The sequence below is a fragment of the Uranotaenia lowii genome, chromosome 2, assembly GCF_029784155.1.
Source record: "Uranotaenia lowii strain MFRU-FL chromosome 2, ASM2978415v1, whole genome shotgun sequence".
NCBI lineage: Eukaryota > Metazoa > Arthropoda > Insecta > Diptera > Culicidae > Uranotaenia > Uranotaenia lowii.
This window is the reverse complement of record NC_073692.1, coordinates 177,749,604-177,771,285: the sequence shown is the minus strand read 5'-3', so window position 1 is coordinate 177,771,285 and position 21,682 is coordinate 177,749,604. Positions and strand designations below refer to the sequence as shown.

Below are 21,682 nucleotides of genomic sequence, written 5' to 3'. Positions count from 1 at the left end.
GTTAATAAAAAAATTACATATTATCCTTTTTTTTATTCGGCATCACTGATCTCGTTTTACATTTTCATTCCAACCTAGAATTGTGAGCACTGAATGCAAAGTGTGATTAGCCTAATGTGGACTAAGGTTCCATTTGATTTGATGAATTTGAATTCTTTTCCTAAATTTACCGATTTCTTATAATCTTGGTAGATACATAAATTTATAAAAAAAAATTCTAATATAGTCAAGTTTTCTGATAATGTACTGGTATGAATTAAGAACAACTTATTCGTTATCTGACTAATATCATATATAGATACATCATGTTTTAAAACAAACTTTGTTCCTGATTATAAAAATATTTCTCTTTTAAATTTTGATGGAATTAATGTTTTCAGTTGATGCGCTCTTAAATTTATCGAACCACCTTAAATAAAAATGTTGGTTGTCATTAAATAACGCTTCTAACATATCAAGGAGTAACTGCCGTAACGTAGAGTAAACACCCCTGCACGCATATCTGTCAACAAACTGCCGACAAATTTTGCGAGCCGGTCTTATTGATTGTTTGTTATGATTCAAAAGTTCCTTAATTTTAAAAGGCATTACTCTTCCGTGAATATTATGTTTTTCAGCGGCTTCCTTATTTTTTGTCTTTGAGTGGTTTTGGCGGTGGCCAAAGTGATCCAGCTTGCCGGCCGAGTGGACCAACAATATTAACCGTAAGTCCCTATAGTAATCTGGACTTGAAAGGAATAAGAGACAAGTACGTGTACTGGCTGCCGGCTGTTATTTCTGATTTCGGCGAAACGAGAAAGTTACGGAAGTATAAATTTTCCTATAGTCCAGCAGTCTAGGATTTTCGAGAATGACAACCCTTGAACTTGGGAAGAAACTTGTTTATCCGTGAGTACTTCTTCGGTTGTATCAGCAGTGCAGGGATAATGGCAAGTGATAACCTATTAAGGCCTTCAATTTAAACCTCAAATTCTTTGGAATAGTGTCCCACTCGAGCTGGGCTGTCTTGCAATATTCAGAATCAAGCCTGCTTCTAAAGAAGAAATTTTTCTTCAACCTGCCTCGCTTGTCCAGATAGCTGTCTGACCCCTAGTCGGCAGAACTTTAATAACATCCGAAATAAACTAAAATTGTATGTTCAAAACGCTTATAAATTTTATCCCGTCAGTTTTGGTTGTAGAGAATGCGTTATGTTGCAGAACTTCATGACTGCAGCGTCATATAGCCTTGTGTCTCCGTCGCTCGACATTATATATTTTATAGTTTAAAAGAAAACACTAATTGAAATGTACTAAAAGAACGATATTCTCTCCAGATTTCCGTTCGAAAATCATGTTTCGAATAATAAGAATTTTCATGTTTCATCGCTCACTCAAGCCATCATATCTTTTCCATTAGTTTTCAACTTAAAGCCCAAAACGCAATCAATTTGTTTTATTATTTAATCTAACGGCTGCTTTACAATTACCATTTTTTGATAAATTAAACAAATTAAAATACCAATTCGAAGCTTGTTTTCTGTGAGGACATTTTAATTAATTTTTGGCATTTTACGTTAGGCATATTTTATAGAAGAAAATCAGTTGAATCAAGTCTTTGCTAATTTTAGGTTCCAATTTTCTAAGGACTTAATTGACAGAGATAAAGTTTCTTTTTGTTTTACAATCTAAATCTAAATTATATGTAAACTACGTTGATTATTTTATTTGAACCTCTCAGAGCATCAAACATTCCAAGATTTCCAGCTAAAAATCTATTCCAATTCTCTTTTCTGACCCCTCATAAGCGGGACATCATACCTTTTCATTTTTTTTTTATGATTCCATTAGAAATTCTGCCAATCGTCTGAGCAAAATTTTTTTTTTATGTATAATTTACTCGGATCTTACGTCGGTAGATCATAATACAATGGTTCGTTTCAGATACGAAAATTCATTCTCAGTTTCTCGTTCTTAACTCGAACCTTCCGTTCGAGCATTAATGCAATTCTTCTTTTCGAGATAAATTCCATTAAACAAGTTGTTTCAACTCTTTCTTATTTTCTATGGACATTTCGTCGGCAGTGCGTGAAAAATTTATTGTCAATATAAACAAAAATCCGTTCAAAAATGTACTTTCTCTCTGCCCCCTTCTATTAGCAGAGCATTATTAATCTCTGTTTTTTTTTTCATTATTATAAAATTTCTCAATCTTCCGTCGGTCAAGAATAAATTATTTTTCCTTGCATATCAATGAATTCGATTTTTTTTAAGTTATTTTAATTCCGACCTTTCGTTGGCATTTCATTTCAAGATATTTTTTCTCTAACCTTTCGTCAGCAGAGCATTGAATATTTTTCATTTCGTAGACAAAAAAATTATCTAAAATTTGTTTTTTTTTTTTTCATTGACCTTTCGTCGGCAAGGCATCATGCATTTTTCTCCTATTATTTACTCTGACCTTTCATCGGCAGAGCATTAAATATTTTCACTTATTATAAAAATTCATTCTAAAAATTTATTTTCTTAAAACTTCTCCTGACTTTTCGTCGGCTGAGCATTTCAAAAATCATTCTTAAATTTCATTGTTTCTTATTATTTCCTCTGACCTTCCGTCGGTAGAGTAATATTTATTTTTCATTTCATTAAAAAAATCATTCTTTACTTTCTCCGACCTTTCGTCGGAGAGCATCATGCATTCTTCTTTTATTTTCTTTCCTACTACTCTGAGAGCATAAAATATTTTCGTTTCATATAAAAAAATCCGTTCTGAAAGTTTATTTTTCTTTAATTTCTCTGACTTTTCTAAAGCAGAGCATCATACATTTTTCTTATTATTTCCTCTGACCTTCCGTCGGTAGAGTATAATATATTTTTCGATTCATATAAAAAAATCCATTCAAAGAGTTTTTTTTTCTTTACTTACTCTGACCTTCCGTCAGTAGAGTAGATTATATTTTTCGTTTCATATAAAAAAATTCATTCCGAATTTTTTTTTCTCTTTAATTTCTCTGACCTTTCGTCGGCAGAGAATCATACATTTTTCTTATTATTTCCTCTGACCTTCCGTCGGTAGAGTATAATATATTTTTCGATTCATATAAAAAAATCCATTCAAAGAGTTTTTTTTCTCTTTAATTACTCTGACCTTCCGTCGGTAGAGTAGATTATATTTTTCGTTTCATATAAAAAAATCCATTCTGAAATTTTTTTTTCTCTTTAATTTCTCTGACCTTTCGTCGGCAGAGCATCATACATTTTCTTTTTATTTCCTCTAACCTTCCGTCGGTAGAGTAGATTATATTTTTCGATTCATATAAAAAAATCCATTCAAAGAGTTTTTTTCTTTACTTACTCTGACCTTCCGTCGGTAGAGTAGATTATATTTTTCGATTCATATAAAAAAATCCATTCAAAGAGTTTTTTTCTTTACTTACTCTGACCTTCCGTCGGTAGAGTAGATTATATTTTTCGTTTCATATAAAAAAAATCCATTCTGAAATTTTTTTTTCGCTTTAAATTCTCTGACCTTTCGTCGGCAGAGAATCATACATTTTTCTTATTATTTCCTCTGACCTTCCGTCGGTAGAGTATAATATATTTTCCGATTCATATAAAAAAATCCATTCAAAGAGTTTTTTTCTTTACTTACTCTGACCTTCCGTCGGTAAAGTAGATTATATTTTTCGTTTCATATAAAAAATCCATTCAGAAAGTTTTTTTTTTTTTTTTTATTTCTCTGACCTTACGTCGGCAGAGCATCGTGCATTTTTCTTTTTTTTTTGTAATTCTTATTTCCTCCTTCCGTCGGCAGAGTATACAATAACTTTCGTTTAATACAAAAAAAATCATTCAAAAAATTTATTGTTTCTGATTATTTCCTCTGACCTTCCATCGGTAGAGTATAATTTATTTTTCATTTCATACAAAAAAAAATCATTCCATAAAAAAAAATTTCTTTTACTTTCTCTGACCTTTCGTCGGTAGAGAATCCAACTTTTTCTTATTCATCATACATTTTCGTTACGAGGTAAAAAAATTAATTTGGCTATTCGTCGACAACAACTATTTTTCATTTTCAGCTAATAAGAATCTATTTTCAATGTGTTTACTATAATTAATATTTTTTTTTTTAACTTTTTGATGGTGGATAGAATTTACTCCTTACCTTTCCTTGGCCTTCATCAACTCATTCAATTAGAAGCACAACTAATCAGTGTGATAAAATGGCGATGTCAGTTTTGCTCACACAAGCATTATGTTTCTCATGGTATTTTCTAAATTAGTCATTAAATTACACAGATTCCCATTTGTTTAGCGGAATACTTACCGATTGGGAGAGTATGCTGCGCCATTGTAGTGACCGGACGTCATTTGTAGAACACATTTTTCAATTTTCACGGATCAGTTCTTTAAGACGTCTATCCTTCCAAAATTTCTTTACTCAACTGCCTTTTCCCACTACTACTCAAAAGCTTTGCAATATGGATTCACAAACACTTTTCAACCCATCTTCACTAACGCACACCAATATGCAGGCTTTATTCAAACTGACTTCCATCTGCGACTCTCATGACACTCATGCACACTCTCACATCTCAACTTAACGTTCTCATTTGCGCGTTCACGGTTATCTAAATTCGATCAACCTTACTATTCTTACTATTCAAATATTCTAATACTCCTATTCCCTACACAATCGTGTTGCAGTTTTCGGGTCAAATATTTGTCTCAACTAAGGCTTTAAGAAACTTAACCATAAAAAACAATCGGCTAGTGATGAAAAAAGTTATTGATGAAAAACCAGTATTTTTTGTTCCTCCCGGGCAGAAAACCTTAAAATTTTATTCACGTTTGAGACTCAAGCAAGTCCTCCCTATGATCAGATCTTCCTGAAACTTGGCATGTGACCTTCTGGTAAGCTAATAAATAATTTCGACTTGGAACGAGTGAGATTTATCTAGTTTCGTTAAATTATTAAAAACTGCAAAAATCACAGTTATGGTAAAGTAGCCATTACTTCTTCAATTTTCAACCAATTTTGATAAATAACCACTTGAAATCTTTGTTTTAAATTGACATTCAAGCGCAAAAGAAAATCAGATTTTTTAAATGCTACCATCGAGTCTAAAACTTTCGTTGAAACAAAATTTTCTCTACAAAAATGCGTTTTTTATAATTTTTTTTCTCATTAAGTCACTAATATCAACAATACTGTTGGTCAAACGCAAAAACAGTGTTGAGATGATCGATAGAAAATTTATTCACCTTCAATATGAAAAAGAGGGATTTCAAATGACTGTTATGCCATCCGAGATATTTAAATCTGAGTATAAGAACTTTTTTAATTTTTCCGAAATTTCATATTTGGAGCATAACTCAAAAACGGTTCTACTGAGATTTTTTTGAATTTCATTTTCGGATTCAGCACCCGATTTTACATTAAAAACTTAACTACATTAACTTGATTGACTAAGTTCACGATTTGGCCGCAAGCCGAAAAATGTCGAGATAAGCACGGGGGCATCCTGGCGGACAATCGTGAGGTGAGGAAAAGGTGGAGGCAGCACTTCCATCAACACCTGAACGGTGCGCATGCAGGAGATCAAGACGGTGGGGAAGGTACATCGCCGGCGTAGCCAACGACGCCGAGGAGCCACTCCCAACGATGAGTGAAGTTAAGGAAGCCATTCACCAGCTGAATAGCAACAAATCGGCTGGAAATGATGGAATCGCAGCTGAACTTATCAAAATGGGTCCGGACAAGTTCACCGATAGCCTACACCGGTTGATGGTCCGGATCTGGAACACAGAACAGCTACCGGAGGAGTGGAAGGAGGGGGTAATATGCCCCATCTACAAGAAGGGCGACAAATTGGACTGTGAGAACTACCGAGCGATCACTGTCCTCAATGCCGCCTACAAAGGGTTGTCCCGAATCCTACTCAGCCACCTAACGCCACAAGCAAACAGATTCATGGGAAGTCATCAGGCCGGCTTCATGGAGAGACGGTCCATGACGAACCAGATCTTTACACTACGGCAAATCCTCCAAAAATGCCGTGAATACCGATTCCCTACGCACCATCTATTCATCGACTTCAAAGCCGCATACGACACGATCGACCGTGACGAGCTATGGAAAATCATGGACGAGAAAGGTTTTTTTGGGAAACTGATCAAGGCGATGGTGGATGGAACGCATTGCTGTGTGCGGATTTCGGGTGAATTGTCGAGTTCATTAGAATCTCGTAGGGGACTTCGACAAGGCGATGGTCTATCCTGCATGATGTTCAACGTGATACTAGAAGGTGTTATTCGACGAGCGGTATCAACTTATTTGCTTTGCCGATTACATTGATATAGTCGGCAGATCATCTGCGGCGGTGGAAGACATCTACCGCAAACTGAAACGCGAAGCAGGAAGGATTGGGTTGATGATTAATACGTCCAAGACGAAGTATATACTGGCCAGCGTATCCGAGACCGACCAGACCCGTTTGTCCAGTGTTAACAAGGTCACGATCGACGGCGACGAGCTGCAGATAGTCGAAGACTTTGTCTATCTTGGCTCTCTGGAGACCGCAAACAATGACACCAGCGCAGCGGTGAGATTCGGCGGTGAATGATCAGCGGAAGTCGTGCCTACTATGGACTCCACAAGCAACCGCAGTCGAGAAGACATAGCCCTCGCACGAAGTGTAACCTGTAGATACCGGTATTTCTCTACGGGCACGAGACATGGACACTCGGAGTTTTAGAGCGACGAGTGTTAAGAACCATCTTTGATGGCGTGCAGGAGAATGGAGTGTAGAGACGAAGGATGAACCACGGGCTCGCGCGACTCTACGGTGAACCCAGTATCCAGAAGATGGTGAGGTTGGACGGATACGCTGGGCAGGACATGTTGCGAGAATGCCGGACGACTGTCCTGCAAAACAGGTGTTCGCTACGAATCCGGTAGGAACAAGAAGAGCGGGGGCGCAACGAGCGAGGTGGTTAGACGAAGTGGAGCGTGATCTGGCGAATGTGGGATGCCCGAGAAGTTGGAGAACGGTTGCCATGGACCGAGTGAATTTTAGGAGTTATGTTCAACAAGTTATGTCGTGAGACGGAATACTATGAAAATAAAATGAACACGGTAGATTTTGACTATCGACTAAGGATTCCTATTATAGGAATCGACTTACACCCAGCCGCAATTTTCTTAACCCAAAAGGTGGTTGAAGGCTTAGCTGGTGTGTGGTTATTGGGCAGAAATACTTCATGTTAAAGATATTTTTTTTTTGTTTCGATTATAGTCGTTTTACCATCTTTATGGCATTCGCGACTTTATCATTCCTATTATAGGAATCGACTTACACCCAGCCGCAATTTTCTTAACCCAAAAGGTGGTTGAAGGCTTAGCTGGTGTGTGGTTATTGGGCAGAAATACTTCATGTTAAAGATATTTTTTTTTTGTTTCGATTATAGTCGTTTTACCATCTTTATGGCATTCGCGACTTTATCAAGGTTGCAGTTGCGTTGCGTTGAAAAACTATCCGGTACAACTGTATTCGATGTTTACTCTTGGGCTCGAACTCGCGGACATCGGCTCAGGAGACAACAGACTTGCCAACTGAGCTATATCACAACCCTCATGTTAAAGATAAGTATGTACCGAATAATACCGTAGAATACTTCAACGGGTAGAGCTTGTGATATAGCTGGCAAGTCAGTTGCCTCCTGAGCCGATGTCCGTGAGTTCGAGCCCCCATCGAACACAGTCGAACCGGATAAGTTTTTCAATAACTGTTCGCCAACTGCAACGTTGAAACAAAATAGCGAATGCTATAATGATGGTTAAACTAGACTAGAATCTAAACAAAAAATTTGGTAATCTGGAGCCATTGTTGCCGATCGAGATTCTTGACAACAGCTCGAAAAAGTGTCTCTCTGCAGAATTGGTTCTGATTGAAATTCAGCAGACAGCTTCTGATCCGAGTTTCGATGCCCGTCCAGAAAATCAAGCGTTATCTGGCTTCTAAGATACTGAAAGAACTCTTGTTTATCAACTTACTGCCGAACTACCGTAGTTTCAAAGGATTTTATAAATTGTTTTTTTTTTTTTTTGAGTTGACATTTTCTTTATTAAGTTTGAGACCTACGGCGAAACTCAATAAGCAATAACTCAATAGTACGAGCTGTAGACGAGAATCTTGACTGGATACACGGGGCTGGGACTTTAAATAAGAAAGTCAGTAAATGTTGAGCGAAACTGATTATTGAAATGGAAATCTTTACACAGCTATGATAATTTTAAGTCAACAAGGGCTAGTGGAAGGTTGAAATTTAATCTAACAAACACAAACGGTTCTAATTTCGACAGTATACGAAAGCAAAAACTTTATTTATAATCATTTCGATGAAGTAGTAGGTACATTTCAATTTGGTTGGGTCACTTTAAGTCATATGCAAAAACGATAATAACGAGCTAATTTAAAGCATAAATTTTCAGTCAATTACTTCCTGCAAGTCTGATACTGAACCAACTGCGGCACACACAATAGTTTTGGTTTTCGAAAAATTACTTTAATATAACACAATTATTCCTGCACTTTCCGGTAGATACCTAAATAGTAAACCTAAAAACTTGCACAAATCCCGTGAGCAATCAATTTTAAGCTATTCTTTTTTCACACAGTCTATATTGAGTAAACATTAGATAGGTAATTTGGAGTGTTTGTTTTTGCTGCACACGCAAACTGCTCGTAGAATTCGTATCGTTATGAGCAGGGCGAAATAAATCAGTGGTACCGAGAGGACCACCACGTACGATATAAGCTGGTGGAATCGTTGCGTTGTCCATAGGACGGTGTATTTTAAGTTGGTACCATCTGCAAAGAAAATGTTTCAGAATTGTGGTTCTATGATTAGAGTACCTACTAAAAATTCGATTCGCCTTACCAATGACGGCAAAGCCGTATCCTATGTCGGGGACACCCATCCGGTAGGAACAGGTTGGTATCACAATTTCCAGCAATTCCTGGGTGTCCTGATGGTAGTTGAGATCGAAGCTGTGGACCTTGTAGAGGGTCTTCTTGTCGCCACTGAGTGGCATGTAAGTAGCTGCCCGAAGATGTTTCCGATGGATCCGCACGTAGCGGGAAGAATGCAGATGACCGGAGAAGATGACATTTGGTTTCAATTTTCCTATGGCATCATAGATGAACGAACTTGCCGAAGTGAGAACGGGCATGTGGCTCAGGAATATTCGTATGTACCGATCTGCCACGTCCTCTTGCGTTTCGCTGCCCTCTAGGCGCGGATCGTGTCCGGGTCGTTCGTGGGTGATCTTGTTGATATTGTAAATGGTAACGTTTTCGTTCACGACCCAGGCCGGCTTTTCGCTGAAGTACTGGCGAAATCTGCGTACAATCGAGGGCAAAACCTCTTCGCCGGCCTCCCCACCGATGTCGTTGTCCCCGGGAATATAGATGGTCTATGGGAAAAGGAAACAGGAAATTTATAAAATCCATTGATATTGCATAAGAATTTATTTGAAACAAATGAAAAGAAGAATTTCTAATAGAATCTAAGGATTTCATAGCAAATTTTGAAGGATTACCTGTCCTTTCTTCTGAGTTTGTTTCACTCGAACGGCTATTCTTGATCCATTATTTTTCGGGTAGCACTTAGTTATTCGTTTTTCGACTGACTTCCATGTTAGCTCTATAATCATAGAGTGAGGTATATACATTAGAGTGGTAGCGAAAGGGGTCAAGTCAAATATCGAAAACCAACCATATATGTATGTACGTTTTGTCAATTGGCCCAAAGAACTGCCCTATGCTCAAAGTTTCAATTTTTTATCTTCAAAACCCATCTAAGAGGGGACCAAAAGAAATCGGAATAATCGAAATTTTAATTTCGATACCTAATGACTTGGAAATACATGAAACATCAAGATAATATTATTACCAGCTTGAAAAACATACGCCTTTTCTGCTGCCATTTTTTCCAATATATGCAGACTTTGAACATTAATTTATTTAGGGTTAAGTGGGTTAATTAAAGCTTAGTTCTTTTAGAAATGGGACAGTTACGAATGCGTGTATCTAAAAAACTATTCGTTTGATCGAAATACTTTATAAAGAAGAAATTAAGGTAATCTTATGATAATTCATGAAAAAATTTGAAAAAAATTATGTATCGTTTTTTGTAAGAAAAATCTCTACTTTATTTTTGGTATCTTCCATCGGCCGGCGCACACTTTTTTCAGTCATAATATTGTTTAGTTTTTTCAACTTTTATTTCGTCCAATCTGTATTCTAGATGGCTGCATCCTCCCCCTTTAATTAATACTACGTTTTGGTCCAATACGTCTCTTTTAAAAGGAACTAAGGGCAATTTAGTGGATAAATCTGTTTCAAAATTAACAAAACATGATTACTTTCAGTTATTTCAAAGCGTTTTTATGGAATTTCTTCTGGTTAAATCTGACAATAACGAAATGAAACCATCATGAGATTAATATTAAAGTATAATCGGTTAGTATAGATCATAGGTTGCGAAAGGGACATACAAGATTACTCTTTTTAGGCTTTTTAAAACAGCAAAAATCAATGTTTTCGTTTTGAAAATTATTGTTTTTTTTTTCATAGGAGCAGAATCTTGGCAAATCATAGTTTAAATAAAACAACCCGCAAATACATACTTTAATATGCTAGGGACCTTACCGAGAGCAGACATGTTATGGGATTCAAACTCTGGATTTTTTTTGATATAGGGTTTTTCACAAGTTTTGTTGTCCTTCAGAAATCACCAGTGTCCGGCACAAAAACGCTAATCCGCTAATCGCTAATTAGTCCGCTAACTTTCGGTTAGCGAATTAATTTTCTCGCTATATTTTTATTCAGCTAGCGAATAAGAAAGTTCCGCTAATTTTTAGTTCCGCTAACTGATGAACGCTACCTCTTTAAAGTGTTAATTTGGCCATAGACTTGTAGATCATAAATTCGGCATCATTCAGATTTAAAATTTTGAATCCGATCAGGTATTTAAATTTTCGTTTAAGATTGATTTCAGAAGTTATTCGACTCGATTTTGACTGGAATCATAGGAATTAGCGTCTTTTGGATTGTCTTCACTTGAGTTCATGTCTTAAGCAAAAGCCTTCTTTGAATATAAAAGAGATGAAAAAGTTGTGAGAATTTGAAATTTCCAGACCAAAATAAGTCAATAAATCAATCAATCTTTTGAGCATTAATGTCAAAAAAGACGAAAAACTATTTCGGACAAAACATAACGTCTTCCTAAAGAGAATCTTTGCATTAACTGATGTAAAAAATTAATAAACGGGTGAATATTTTTAAAAATTTGATTCTTTTATTTTCCTTTTACTTTCTACCAAATACGCTTACTGAAACTAAAAGTGGACTGACGCAACTGATATGGACAGAAATATTACAAAATAAGTTTGAAAACTGCATATCATTTGACAACTTTTCTAGTCAATATTAAAATTAAAGATGGCTGTGTGTTTTGCTTATCATTTTCAAAACTTTCTACTATCGATTAGCGATTAGCGCTTTATTATAGATCGATAACTTTAACGCAACATTTAGCGGTTTTAATTAGCGATCGTTAACTTTGACCGAGATAGCGATCTAATTAGCGCCGCTAACTTTTCAGTTAGCGATGCCGAACACTGGAAATCACCTGTCTCATTGCCTCGGTACCAGCTTTACAGCTTACGAGCTCTGGAACTAGCAAAAATTTGTTGTTTGAGGTTAGGTTTGAATGACTCATATTTAGGCAACACTGTTGGCTTATCAGAGAAAAAAATGTTGGACATTTCAGCGACCTACACTAAGTTTTTCGTTTATTCAAAATTGAAAATTCTGGTCTGAGACTTGTCTTCCCTGATGACCCTTAACCGTAGTAGCCGATCATTTCACTACAATGCTTGATTTGAACTTTGTGGACATTTTTGATAGTGTTTGCATACTTTTCCACCACTCACACGCACAAATTCTTTGAATAATCAACGTTTTTTCCAACTAAATTTGATAATGATGGTTTTCGAAGGAAATTGTGCAAGATAATTACTTTCTTTTTCTCTTGCATCGTAAAGATCTCAAAAACGCATGAATTTAAAATTTAGAAAAAATAGGTCGATTAGTAATTTTTACAGGCAACAAAAGCCTTTCAAAATTTTAAATGTCTGATAACAAGTAAATTAGCTATTAGCAAAAGAAAGTGTCCCATTTCTAAAAGAACTAAGCTTTATGAACAAGGGGTAGTTCCGAACAAACGCCATAAGCACCGTTGTGGTCATAATAGATAGTAGGGTCTCAAAACTGATCAAATGTGATAGCAGTGTTAGGCAAAAAAGAGCTAATCCGCTATTCGCTAGTTAGTCCGCTAACTTTTCGTTAGCGGTTTAATTTTGCCGCTAAGTTTTGATTGATCTATCGAATTAAAATGTTCCGCTGTTTTTTAGTTCCGCTAATTTTAAACCGCTAACGCTAATTTTAAACCGCTTACGCTAAACCGCTAACACTAACGCTAATTTCTCGAATTATTAGTGACAGAATATACTTTTTGTCATTAATCAAGTTAAAGTGACATTGGGCATCATTCTGATTACTTAATTGAATGAGTTTAAGGAATGCATACTCGACTTAGAGAAAAAATGTATTTAGTGTCATTTTTTCTCTTTTAGCACTTTTTTCGCAACATTTACAGAAGAAGATAACAATAAAAGGTGCTAAACAATATAAAACTATTTTAAACATCCCTTCATCAGCATTTGTTTTCAAATGGTTTACTTTTCACGATACTGTTGTTTGAGATTTTACAGATCAGTTCATATTAAAATAAGATAAAATCACCATTGTAGCCTTCGTTTTAAGTTCAAATAGAAATTGTATAAATGTTTACGTTTGACAATGCTCCTGGAAGTTTGAAAAAGGGGAGAACAGATTTAAAATTTTAAATGATGATAATGTAAAATAATGCATAAAACATTAAAATAGAATGATTTTGTTGATATTGTTCGGTGAAATAAATGACTATGTCATTTGTTCTTTTACGTTTCGATTTACTGTTATTTTTCAATCATTTTCAAATCTCCAATAATATATTTTAAAAAATGAATTAAACTAACTAAAATGAATTACAATACTGTTAGTACACCAATTTCTATTCCCCTATCTATATGCATGGGGGTACAGAAATAGACTGATCGCTATTGTAGATCTGAAGATGATTGAAAAATAACAGTAAATCGAAACGTAAAAGAACAAAGTACATAGTCATTTGTATCACCACGCAATATCAAAAAAATCCTAGAGTTTAATCAAACGATGATCGAAACACGTCGAAAAAACGGAATGAATTGCATAAAAGATTTTTTGCAAAGAAATTGCATTCTATCTACTTCGCACAAAACTGATTAATCAAGTGAATTTTTACCCAAATTTAAATTAAAAAAAGAGAAATAGCTCCCATCTTCAACATTCTGTTCTTTTGCTTTTGTATGTGTTCGAAAAGTCGTCTTTTTTTTAAATAGTAGAACACACTTGTTAAAATTTCAATCTTTGACAGTTTTTGTTCTGCCCATACAATTGTATGAAAATTTGATCAATTTATCTAGTTTTAAATACTTGAAACTTTATTTATTCCCCTTTTGGGAGTTGAAAAAATGGAAGGGGGTAGGGCGTGAAAAAAGAAGAATGTGATGTCTGTTCCGGCCTTTATGTGGGTCAATAGTTAGCGATTAGCGATAAGCGTTTTAAGCTTAAAGCGTTAACTTTATCAACACATTTAGCGTATTTAATTAGCGATAGCTAACTTTGAATGAGTTAGCGATCTAATTAGCAGCGCTAATTTTTCGGTTAGCGATGCCGAACACTGTGTGAAAGTTTATCATTCTATCGATAAGATACAGTTATAACTTGCAAACAGAGTTCCGAAAATCAATCAAAATAAACACTCAGGATACGATTCTTATTTGAAACATTCTGACTGTATAATAGGAAAGCGCCTCTCGCAACTGCTTCGCCCGACTGGTATGCAATCTCGATCAGCACTTCACTCAGCAATGCCAACCGAGTCACATCTTTCAGAGTCATATGGTTTTGCAACTATCGCATATCGGAGATGAGTGAGATACAAACTGATCCATTCTGAATGTCACTCACTCAGTATCCGCCTGGTTTCCTTGAAATTGAAAACACGGCGGAAGTGAACATCTTTCCCTCACAAACGCAACTACAATTTGATTTTATTCTTACTGGTGTAAAAAAAACGCTGTAAAATCAAATAAATTTATTAATTGGCTACGTTTAAAATCTAACAACATTTGCTAATGATCGGTTGCATGTATCACTCACTCACTGCCTGAACCATTAACTCCTGATCCCAGACCAACAAGATTCGCCGTATGCATCGCTCATTGGTGAGATTCCAATTTGATGATGGTGCTGCACTGTTTGACAGCAAGCATCATTCGAGGTGATCTGTATTTTAGCGATGAATAGAACGAACGATGATCGGATAGGTCCAGTAGCAATCAACAACAAAACCCGATCGCTGTACGTTCAGTTGCGAAGTGCAATCAGGAACATTCACTGAAAATGAATGATTTTCGGAACACTGCTTGCAAACCTATCTATTTAAATTTTGTAATTACAACAGCTATTACCAAAACTCATGTCTCTGAGAAACAAAAATCGTTTTGAGACGTGTTTTATCAATTAACTCCCTCCCAACCCCCTGGCAACTTGACAGTTCGGTCGAGTTTCGTGTGTCTGTTTCAAAATCGCAGATGTCGCATGTGTGCCGCTTGTTTACATACTTTTCGAGTCATGCATATGGGAAGGGCACACTATTAAATGTGGTGCGAATCAGGCAAATTCATAACTTTCGAATGAACAAAAAAAAAGTTTTAACCGAAATTGTTAATCTTATTCAATATTCTACCGATTTATATATTGTGTAGGAACAGTATTTCTATAAAATGGCAAAAGTTCTGCTATAATATGATTGTTTTGTCATTTTAAAATGTTCATATGCATCGCAGCTTATGGCAATCACCTAATGATTGATGTGTTAATGTTGTATTTTACTTTTATTGTGCTTGAGTGTCTTCAACAGTTTCGGTGGAAGGTAAATTTGTCCCAAAAACTGCCGGATATCAGTAATTTATTTAAAGCAGTCCAGAACTTTCATACCTTATGTAGGACGCACAAATTAACGCTCTACTCGTTTTCTTGGACTAAAATTTTGAAAACAAATTCACTTCACATAAAACATAGCATAAAGTTCCATATTCAAAACTTTTTTTTTAGTTATTGAATCAGTTTCAGAAAACATATTTCAATATGGGTCCTTCCGACATGTTAAGCAGCTCGATTTTCGATTTGACAGAACCAGAGAACCAGAAAAAACTGGCACACGCGATTTGTATGGGAAACGTCAAGTTGCCAGAGGGTTGCTCCCTCCCCAATGCGAATGAAGATAAAATGTTGCTTTTGAAAGTTTAACGTTCTGTTTTATTGATACGCCATGCAGTGTAATATGATTTTCTGCTAAAAAAATAATTTCGGCTACCCTTGAAGCAGTGTTTATATTTACCCTTTTTTTTCGAAAAACGGGGTAATTATGAACATTTGTTTTCCAAACATTGGTTGATTTTAACAGTCAAATCAAGGACAACTTGTCAAATCTTGAAAATAAGCCTATATACATTACTTTATAAGTTTCTTAGAATTGTGGATCTATTATTATATGAAAAACCCAAGCAACCAAAAGTCACAAGTTTCTTTTCAATAAGTAATTTGATACTTGAGTTACCATTCTAAAACGATATATGTAGGAAATGTAGGAAAGAAGCATTTGTGCAGCAAATTGAAGAAATCTCGGTAAACTTTGGAATCCGGCGCGTAACATCATGGCGGCACCATGTACTAAACATAATAATCGTAAAAGAAATGATAATACAAGTCGACTATTAAGACATTTTCAACAACCATCGTAAACACGTTTTCAATGATTCATTTATGACATTCTTGCCCAAAAAGAGTTGAATCGGATAGCAGTTTAATCTTTCATCGCAGTTTAGGCTTCCATAAATAATTTTTTGGCATTATTCGAGAACTTTAAAGCTAATAAAGGGTGATACGGTCAAAATTTGGTCGACATCAACTTGACGTATTTCTTTCAATTTTGCATTTAATAAACCTGAACACCCCGCATTTTGAAAGTGTGTGTGTTTAGAATGTTGCTCCTATTTTGATTTTGGAATTCACTCTTCAGTTGTCAAAATGCCGGCCAAGGAAGAAGAGCAGCGTATCAAAATTTTGCTCGCGCATCACGAAAATCCGAGCTACTCGCACGCAAAGCTAACAAAATCGCTAAAAGTTGCCAAATAAACCGTTACAAATGTAATTAAAGTGTTTGGGGAACGTTTGTCGACAGCCAGGAAGTCTGGTTCGGGGGAAATCGAAAACCGGAAGCCGCTGAGACGACAAAGAGAGTTGCCGGTAGTTTCAAGCGAAACCCTAACCTCTCTCTCAGAGATGCCGCAAATAAGCTGGGCGTATCGTCTACAACCATGCATCGAGCCAAAAAACGAGCCGGACTATCGACTTACAAGAAGGTAGTGACTCCAAATCGCGATGATAAACAAAATACGACGGCCAAAGCGCGATCCCGGAGGCTGTACACGACGATACTGACGAAGTTTGACTGCGTGGTAATGGACGACGAAACCTACGTCAAAGCCGACTACAAGCAGCTTCCGGGACAGGAGTTTTATACGGCAAAAGGAAGGGGAAAAGTAGCAAATATTTTCAAGCACATGAAACTGTCAAAGTTCGCGAAGAAATATCTGGTTTGGCAAGGCATCTGTACCTGTGGCTTGAAAAGCAGCATTTTCATAGCTTCCGGGACTGTAGTCATAATTTTATAATTAGAATCCATCTTCATTGCCATTACTATTCGAACTTTAAGAAACTCTCATTAAAAGAGGTTGTTCTTGATGTTGAAATTTCAATTAAAAACGATATACTAATATACAAAAATCCAAATAATTTTCACCACAAATTTCTTCAATTTTACAAAGTGTAAAAAAATCTTATCCGATTCACATGTCGTCGATGTTTTCACTCGAGCTCGAACTCATGGAAATCGGTTTGGGAAACAAGTGTCTCAACTGCGCTGAATACCTTATGTTTCCATAATTTTTAAAATATAAATAAATTTTATCGTGATTCATAAGAAACTGAAATTAATTAGAAACTTAATTATATGAACGAGTTGTTTAGCGCAATGTTACTGTAGTTCTTTTGAAAATCCCGAAAAAAAACTTTGCTCCGTAACTTCTTTGCAAAATTCTCTGTTGATTATACCACTAACATCCGGATACAAAATATCAGAATTTGATTGCTATTTACCATAGTCGATAAACTTTCTTACATTGCCCAGTGAACCTACCTTAGCACTCGGATGGGTTGGAAAGATCGCACCGAACCGTTCGTAATAATCCTTAAAATCTGCCTCGTTCGAGGTGTTGCCCTCGTCCATGAGATCACCGAGAAAGCATATCACATCGGGCCGCACGTGTTCGACGGCCTTCTCGTAGTACCAAGCCAGGTACCGGTCCGAGTCGTAATTGGCCAGCCCGGCGTAGAAGTGCTTATCGAAGGATTTGCCCAGAATTTGCGGATCCCCGACCAGCAACATTCGCAGGCAGTTACCTAGAAGAACAAAAAATTATAATCATTCAATCTTTACGACAAAGGTCTTCTTACCTTCTTTGCAATAGATGTTTGACCATTTGAACTTTTGTAGGATGTAGATGAAAAACTCATTGTAGAGTATGAGGATGATGAAAATCATACAGTATAAACGCCACACGGGGTGCAGTCTGCGGAAATAAATTTAAACAAAATCAACCCACTCGACCTTACAGACTATTTATTAGAAAGGTTTAGCCTTGACAGCCCCTGGTACATACCTCATAAACTTCTTTCTCATTCTGGAAAGCGAACCTCGGCCCATTTTGCGCTGATTTCGATTCCAAAATAGAACCTCATTCTTTGCCAACTCCTAAAGAAAAAAGTCACACGAACTGATATACATCCTTATCTATGTAATGACAGCCAAGATAGCGAGCGCCCTAGGGAATTGCCAACGATGACATAAGCAATCGCCCTCGAACTATTCTGCGGCACACCAAAATCAAAACTGTTCCAGCCAGGCAGCAGTGGGCTTTAACGTTGGCGAATGTTTATTGCAAAAAGCTGAGGCGTGTTTACAAACAAGGCAAACTGTCAAAGCGTGCTGCACGTTAAACGAAATTGAAGCGGGGCTGACTTATTCTTAATCCTAGACTGTGGGCAGCCTGCCTGTTTCCCTTAAATTTATGCGAATAAGCTGTTTTTGGCTGTCAAATAATTAGAAGATTTGTTCACGTTTACATATTTTTGGCATATCTTGGTTGACTCCAGTAACATGTATTCTTGTTCCACAGTCAGATTTAATGAACCAAAAATACTTGCATGAAGGGCAAAATCATCGGAGATGACTAATTAAAACCTGCAATAAAATGGGAGGCATTTAGACCGTCTCGAGACCAACTGTCTCCTAGTGTGGACTAGCCTTAACACTGCAACATTTAAAAGCGCCAGCTCCAGCGTCAACCTCCTAAGCAGCCTTAGTTCAAATTACATGTTTTTAGTTCAAAAGTTACTGAGGAACTATCCGAATTCGCTCAAATTTTTATTTTATATGCCTAAAATATCATAGCCTGATTTTTCAGGATTTGTCCAGATTTTCGAGGGGCCGGCCAGATTAAAAAAAACGCTTGATTTGTCCAAATTTTTGAAAAAATGGTCTTTATAATGTCCAGATTTTCAAAAAAATATCTAAGTTATAATTAAATTTACTGTCAAATGATGAGAGCATCAAAAAAATCTTTGATAAAAATAAGCTCAACCAGTTTAACCGATAATAATCTTTGGTCCAAATTTTTTTAGAGCCGCCGACCGTGGCCTAGAGGATAGCGTTCCAGTCTTCTAAGCCAGAGGTCATGAGATCGAATCTCGGTCACGGCATACATAGTACTCTTTCTGTGGGCTGGTGGTGTTAGCACAGATTAATACAGACTAGACACTCTTTTTCAGTTTTTAGCAATTTTTATGGGCAATGTCGGCACCAGAGGCGCGTCGATCACAAAAAATTAACTGACACTATCGAAGCTGGCGATTTTATTTTGTTCGAATTCTGAAGTTGGAATGCAAGTTGCCATGATACAATTGTTTTTGTTTTTTTGGTTCGAGAGAAAAAATTGAGAATATTAGCGATGGCAAAAAACAGTGGAACCGCGAAAGAAGGTCGGCCGCTTCCGAAAAACCGACTATAACAGTTAGGAAGGTTAGTTGTTTTGTCCTTGTTATCGAAAGCGAATTAACATTAATTAGGTATAATTATTTTCCAGAGCATAGCAGTTGACGCATCGCGATGCCAAGAAAATGAAGACCTCAAGCTTGATCGGATTAGGAAAACTACTGATTGACTACGATGACTTCCGTTAACCATGCTATTTTCACGAGCAGGTGGATGTTGACTTGGCAGTAGCAACACCTGTTCCTGTTGCTTCCGTTACCCAGAAGCTGATCCTGTAGCCAGCTGATGATTTTGAAGCTCGACGTGGGGAGGAAGGATGACTCCGGGAAGGATCCCCAAGAATATTAAAAACTGTGGCCCGACGATGTGGAAGGGTCCCCTTAAAAGTGTAGTGTCAAAGTGTAAAAATAAATTTAAAATGAATAATGGTTTATAAATAAAACAAATGGATCCGGAACCTATAACTTTTTCTTCATATTTTGAAGAAAAACTAAATTATTTCAAATAATAAGCTTCATATTTAAAACAGAAAAAAATATTGTTTTGTAGGGTTTTATTATCAGCTTCCGGCTGAGTTTTTTTTTCTGCGGAATTAGAATCTTAATATACAGCCCATCCACCAAACAGAGAAAGATTGATTCGACAAGTCGTGAGTGTGTGTCGTGTGTCCAAGCGTCGTGAAGCATACTATCTGCTCCGACAAGAGTCATTGTCCGGCAAAAAAACAAATTTTGCGCAAGAAAATGTGCAATATTTACAATTTTAACTTCCTTCATGTCTTCTTTTGCTGTGTACTTTCGGAAGATGTGAGTCCACTGACTGTATTTTTAATCGGCGACGACCACAATAAGGTTTTCAAATTTGGAATGAAAACGATTTTCACCCACCATTGTTTTGTTTGTTTTTATTTTTGACTAATCGATATTTTCCATGGCTACTTAGACAATTTTTGTGTTTTTTAAAGGTTGAGGCAATGTCGATACAAGATGGCAGTGGAATCACTTGGAATCACTTTTGCGAAAAATTGGCTAGAATTTTCTATGGAGAGTCATGTCTGTATTAGTCTGTGGTGTTAGCATTAGTAAGATGCTAGCCATTATGTCCTTGGAAGATGTACGCTTTAGTCTTAAGTAGAATTTAGATCTCTTCAAAGAAACATGAAGTTTCACTGAGATCCTATATGTGTGTGTTCGTTTTTTTTTTTAAATGATATTTGAATAGTGTTTTTCGTTATAAACTTCAGGCCAGGCAAGGTTCTTTTCGATGCAGTTACTTAATTTGAGGCGTTTTCAGCACCTGTATTTCGCCTTTAGTTATGCAATCTGATCAGAGCTGCATGTAATTTTCATCAATTTAGCGGTGTCCTGAAAAATCCTTATTTCTTTCACCGCGGTGACCTGATTTTTGCCAAAACTACTTGGCACCTCTTTAGCGAACGCAAAATGTAGGAATGCGTGCAAAGCATAATAATGAAAAAAGGGTGCAAACTTTGCTTGCTTTGATCCGTTGGTTTTTCTTCCAGGTCAATTGAAAGTACACTGCCGGCCAAAAGTTTGAGATTACTCTTCTAAAACATGAAAACACACTTATCAAAAAAGACATTTGTTAAATTTTGAGCAATAAATTGACTTATAACTTCAAGTTATCAAATAGCTACCTAAGTTATCGATCAAAAGTTTGGTGTCACTCCGTAGTATGGTGTATCTGTCGAAAGTTTGAGATCGGTCTTCAAAAATTTGTAAGGGGCCGTTCACATACCACGTGGACAACTTGAGGGGAGGAGGGAGGTATGGAAATGTCCACGCTTGTCCACGGAAAGGGGGGTAGGGGTTTTGGTCATGTCCACGTGGACAAACTTACTTTAAAAATATTTTTTTAAAGGTGAATAAATATTAAGAGGTTCAAATCAAAATCTTAAAATAGCAAAGCTGTCCAGTTTGTTGAAACAATTAGTAGCTACTTAAAAGCAAGTGATAAGTATAATAATTTACAAATTTAATATTTTTAAAAATTTGTGATACCAGGAAATTCTAACTCAGTTTTTTTTTTTCAAAATCAGCCAATTCTATAACAAAAAGGCAAAAAGTGATGTTTTCTAACTGTCAAATTATAAGTATTTAAAAAAAAACTATTTCAAAACTGTCCACGTGGACATCCGGGGAGGGGGTAGGGGTTTGCAAAATGTCCACGCTTGTCCACGGAGGGGGAGGAGGGGGTCAAAAATCTCATTTTTCTGTCCACGTGGTATCTGAACGGCCCCTAATTTTATTTCATCTGTGTCTCGGTTATCAAATTCCATGCAGCAGTTG

The 21,682-nt window shown here is 36.4% G+C and overlaps 1 protein-coding gene across 1 annotated transcript; it reads right to left on the bottom strand.

The window, feature by feature from the left end:
- Positions 1-8,331: 8,331 nt before the first annotated feature.
- LOC129748348 (metallophosphoesterase 1 homolog) lies at positions 8,332-18,246 on the bottom strand. Its single transcript, XM_055742920.1, has 5 exons — positions 17,983-18,246; positions 17,777-17,892; positions 17,460-17,722; positions 8,925-9,459; positions 8,332-8,854 (listed from the first exon to the last, which is right to left on the bottom strand). The coding sequence occupies exons 1-5, from the start codon at positions 18,024-18,026 to the stop codon at positions 8,679-8,681; spliced, it is 1,134 nt and encodes a 377-aa protein (XP_055598895.1). The 5' UTR covers positions 18,027-18,246; the 3' UTR covers positions 8,332-8,678.
- Between the last annotated feature and the right edge of the window lie 3,436 nt (positions 18,247-21,682).

Coding starts and splice junctions, on each gene's coding strand:
- LOC129748348 (XM_055742920.1), bottom strand. CDS start 18,026: ATGGGCCGAGGTTCGCTTTCCAGAATGAGAAAGAAGTTTATGAG. Junction 17,893..17,982: donor ATGAGAAAGAAGTTTATGAG/GTATGTACCAGG, acceptor TTATTTCCGCAG/ACTGCACCCCGTGTGGCGTT. Junction 8,855..8,924: donor ATACGGCTTTGCCGTCATTG/GTAAGGCGAATC, acceptor TTTTCTTTGCAG/ATGGTACCAACTTAAAATAC.